Below are 4,394 nucleotides of genomic sequence, written 5' to 3'. Positions count from 1 at the left end.
ACATACATACATACATACATACATACATACATACATACATACATACATACATACATACATACATACATACATACATACATACATACATACATACATACATACATACATACATACATACATACATACATACATACATACATACATACATACATACATACATACATACATACATACATACATACATACATACATACATACATACATACATACATACATACATACATACATACATACATACATACATACATACATACATACATACATACATACATACATACATACATACATACATACATACATACATACATACATACATACATACATACATACATACATACATACATACATACATACATACATACATACATACATACATACATACATACATACATACATACATACATACATACATACATACATACATACATACATACATACATACATACATACATACATACATACATACATACATACATACATACATACATACATACATACATACATACATACATACATACATACATACATACATACATACATACATACATACATACATACATACATACATACATACATACATACATACATACATACATACATACATACATACATACATACATACATACATACATACATACATACATACATACATACATACATACATACATACATACATACATACATACATACATACATACATACATACATACATACATACATACATACATACATACATACATACATACATACATACATACATACATACATACATACATACATACATACATACATACATACATACATACATACATACATACATACATACATACATACATACATACATACATACATACATACATACATACATACATACATACATACATACATACATACATACATACATACATACATACATACATACATACATACATACATACATACATACATACATACATACATACATACATACATACATACATACATACATACATACATACATACATACATACATACATACATACATACATACATACATACATACATACATACATACATACATACATACATACATACATACATACATACATACATACATACATACATACATACATACATACATACATACATACATACATACATACATACATACATACATACATACATACATACATACATACATACATACATACATACATACATACATACATACATACATACATACATACATACATACATACATACATACATACATACATACATACATACATACATACATACATACATACATACATACATACATACATACATACATACATACATACATACATACATACATACATACATACATACATACATACATACATACATACATACATACATACATACATACATACATACATACATACATACATACATACATACATACATACATACATACATACATACATACATACATACATACATACATACATACATACATACATACATACATACATACATACATACATACATACATACATACATACATACATACATACATACATACATACATACATACATACATACATACATACATACATACATACATACATACATACATACATACATACATACATACATACATACATACATACATACATACATACATACATACATATATATATATATATATATATATATATATATATATATATATATATATATGTAATAAAAACAATATTGAAATTTCTTCTCCTATATAACTTCATAGAAAATTATACATAAGAAGGTTCAATAATATTTCATCCTAATTAAATTTATTAGATAAACATGAATACTTGTTCTATTGGTATTGAACTAAAGTTAGATTATCATAAAATTACATACTGCAGTCAGTCTGAAATTTCAGAAATAGTAAATGAAGATAAATACCTGCTGACCTTAAGAACTGGAATAAGAAATATTCATTTGCATACAATTTGCACTCACCATAGGTTACAATTTATTAATTACTATTCAACATACCATAAATCATGTTGTGACCCGTTGTCAATTCATTCAAAGATTGTTAAAGGAATGTATTATGCAAATGGATTTTGCTGAAAATTTTTCATTTATTATACAAGATGAAGTTCAGTCATCCTATTTTTCCAAAAATCAAGCAACTCTCCATCTATTTGTCATATATGAGCAATCTTTAAATGGAAACCAATCACCAGAAAGCAAATGTTATTGGGTTATATCTGACAATCTAATTCACAATACTGAGGCAGTTTTCAGTTATGTTTCCAAAATCATACCAATTCTGAAAGAGGAATATCCACAAGTTCAGAAGATCAATTATTTCACTGATGGTGCAAGCAGCCAGTATAAAAATAGGTTAAATTTTCATATCACAATATTTTTAAAAATTTTTGATAACAATTACCTATTCTAGACAAACTATTTTCAGCCCTTGAAATGATGTTTTTGAAATTGGATACAAAATTGATAATCTTTAACTGAATAGGTTTTTTTCTTATTGTATTTTAGGTTTAATTTGAAAAACCTGTGTTTTCATGAAAAAGACTATGGACTAAAAGCAGACTGGCATTTTTTTGGGACTGCACATGGAAAAAGTGCATGTGATGGAAATAGGTGGTACAGTGAAAAGAGTTATTCATAACCTATCCCTTCAAAGGCCAATTGGCAATCAAATTTTGACACCGAGGGACATGTTCTTAGTTGCTAAAGAAAAAATTAAAAACATCAGGTATATATCATGCTATTGTCAAAGTGTATGTACATTTAGGTTATGATATTTTTTCAAATAATTGATGTCTAGTATCCTATATCATAATAGGCATTTAAACAAAAATAATAAAAATAACGTATGAATGTTTAGTTATAAAAAATCAAATAGTATAGAAAAGGATTCCTTAAAACAAGACCTTACTAAATACATATTTGGAAATAGAATTATGATTTATGTTAACTCTTTTTCAGATTTATCTACATTTCTGAAACCGAAACAGCTGCTATTACACATGAAGTGCTTGCTAAACGATTTGAGAATGTTCCTGCCATCAAAGGTACTCGCTCATACCATTATTTCTCACCTCAATCATGCTGTTTAAAAGCTTATGTAACATCAATGAGCAGTACATTTGACTCTTTTCACATGCTGGAAGATACTTGCATTAATACACAAAAATCGACGAATACTGATATCAATATTAATGATTGGGTATTAGTGAATTATTTTGGTGAATTCTTTCCTGGAAAGATAACTGATCTTAAAGGTGACACAGTTTGTATTAGCTGTTTACAAAAAGCAGGCAATTATTTCAAGTATCCAACAACCACAGATATCCATTGGTATCCAGTTAGTGACATTATTGCCACGTTACATGACCCTGAGCTCAAAAACACTAGAGGATTTTACTCTTATCTTATTAAAAAAAGGATGAAATGAATTATCATATATAATTGTTTTCAACTACATTATTATGTATTGCCATTATTAAGGGAGAATACAATAATTTTGTAAAAAAGATAACTATGCTTTTCACATAAACAACAATGCTGGGCTAGAAATGGTTTTTATAGCAATTATATAAAATTTTGTAAAACAAATTATAGATAGTGGGTTACATCCCTCACATGGGCCAGAAAGCAGGTTGGAGGGGCACTGGTTTCCAATAACACTATTCAGCCCTGATAATTGAAAAATAGGGTTAATAAAAAATGCTGCCATTTTTGTTGTGAACATGACAAGTTTGTGATGTTTACATTTTTATATAGTTAGATCTAATGGCCTTATTTGCTGTTAATATCAGATCAATACAAAGTGTTAGAAAAATTTACGAGCCATCCCCAAATGGCTGAAAATGGGACTTTTTAGTAAAGTGGACTATATATTTTTAGATAAAACTGATTTCTAACATGTAACAAGCTGCTTATATTTTGCCAATTTGTTGTAGACCATTGTAGCTAATTAGAAAACTAACATGTAAAGACTTGTTGATGAATAGAAAAATACTATGGTTAACTTCATTTTGCCTTTATTTAGCATTTTTCAGAATTTTTCCAAAGTTTAGGAGGCTGTAGTTTTTTTCTAACATGATACAAGCTAATGAAAATCACAAATTTTAAGACAGAAATATCTAGAAAATAGTTCTAGAAAAAATGAGCCACTTGCTGAAAGTTAGAAAAAAGTTATAAGGCCTTAAAGTTGTCTATTTTTACCATTCGAGGAACCGAGGGGGGCTACCTGAGAGTGTTTGTAAGGCTATAATTTCTAAACCGTTGCACTTGGAACTCTGAAATTGCACATTTAACCTATTTACATCATTTAGATAATGATATGTAAAAATCAGGAAAATCAGAGATGGTACCCCAAAAGTCATTGGTTGAAATATAATGATTTGACCCTA

The 4,394-nt window shown here is 27.7% G+C and overlaps 1 protein-coding gene across 3 annotated transcripts; it reads left to right on the top strand.

The window, feature by feature from the left end:
• Positions 1 to 1,816: 1,816 nt before the first annotated feature.
• LOC136088785 (uncharacterized) lies at positions 1,817 to 3,894 on the top strand. 3 transcript variants are annotated; one of them, XM_065813528.1, is made up of 3 exons: positions 1,817 to 2,358; positions 2,512 to 2,731; positions 2,965 to 3,894. In XM_065813528.1, the coding sequence occupies exons 2-3, from the start codon at positions 2,589 to 2,591 to the stop codon at positions 3,431 to 3,433; spliced, it is 612 nt and encodes a 203-aa protein (XP_065669600.1). In that variant the 5' UTR covers positions 1,817 to 2,358; positions 2,512 to 2,588; the 3' UTR covers positions 3,434 to 3,894. The 3 variants fall into 3 exon arrangements, 2 of the variants coding, with proteins under 2 accessions (XP_065669600.1, XP_065669599.1); XR_010642479.1 differs by having other exon boundaries at positions 1,817 to 2,731; positions 3,270 to 3,894; XM_065813527.1 differs by having other exon boundaries at positions 1,817 to 2,731.
• The last annotated feature ends 500 nt before the right edge of the window (positions 3,895 to 4,394 follow it).

Source organism: Hydra vulgaris, chromosome 12 (genome assembly GCF_038396675.1).
Source record: "Hydra vulgaris chromosome 12, alternate assembly HydraT2T_AEP".
Lineage (NCBI taxonomy): Eukaryota > Metazoa > Cnidaria > Hydrozoa > Anthoathecata > Hydridae > Hydra > Hydra vulgaris.
This window is presented reverse-complemented; position numbering and strand designations above follow the sequence as displayed.

Bases quoted from the DNA above. Each gene is read 5' to 3' on its own strand.
- LOC136088785 (XM_065813528.1), top strand. From the start codon at position 2,589: ATGGAAAAAGTGCATGTGATGGAAATAGGTGGTACAGTGAAAAGAGTT. The intron at 2,732-2,964 runs GTATATATCATG...ACTCTTTTTCAG, and splicing joins GAAAAAATTAAAAACATCAG to ATTTATCTACATTTCTGAAA.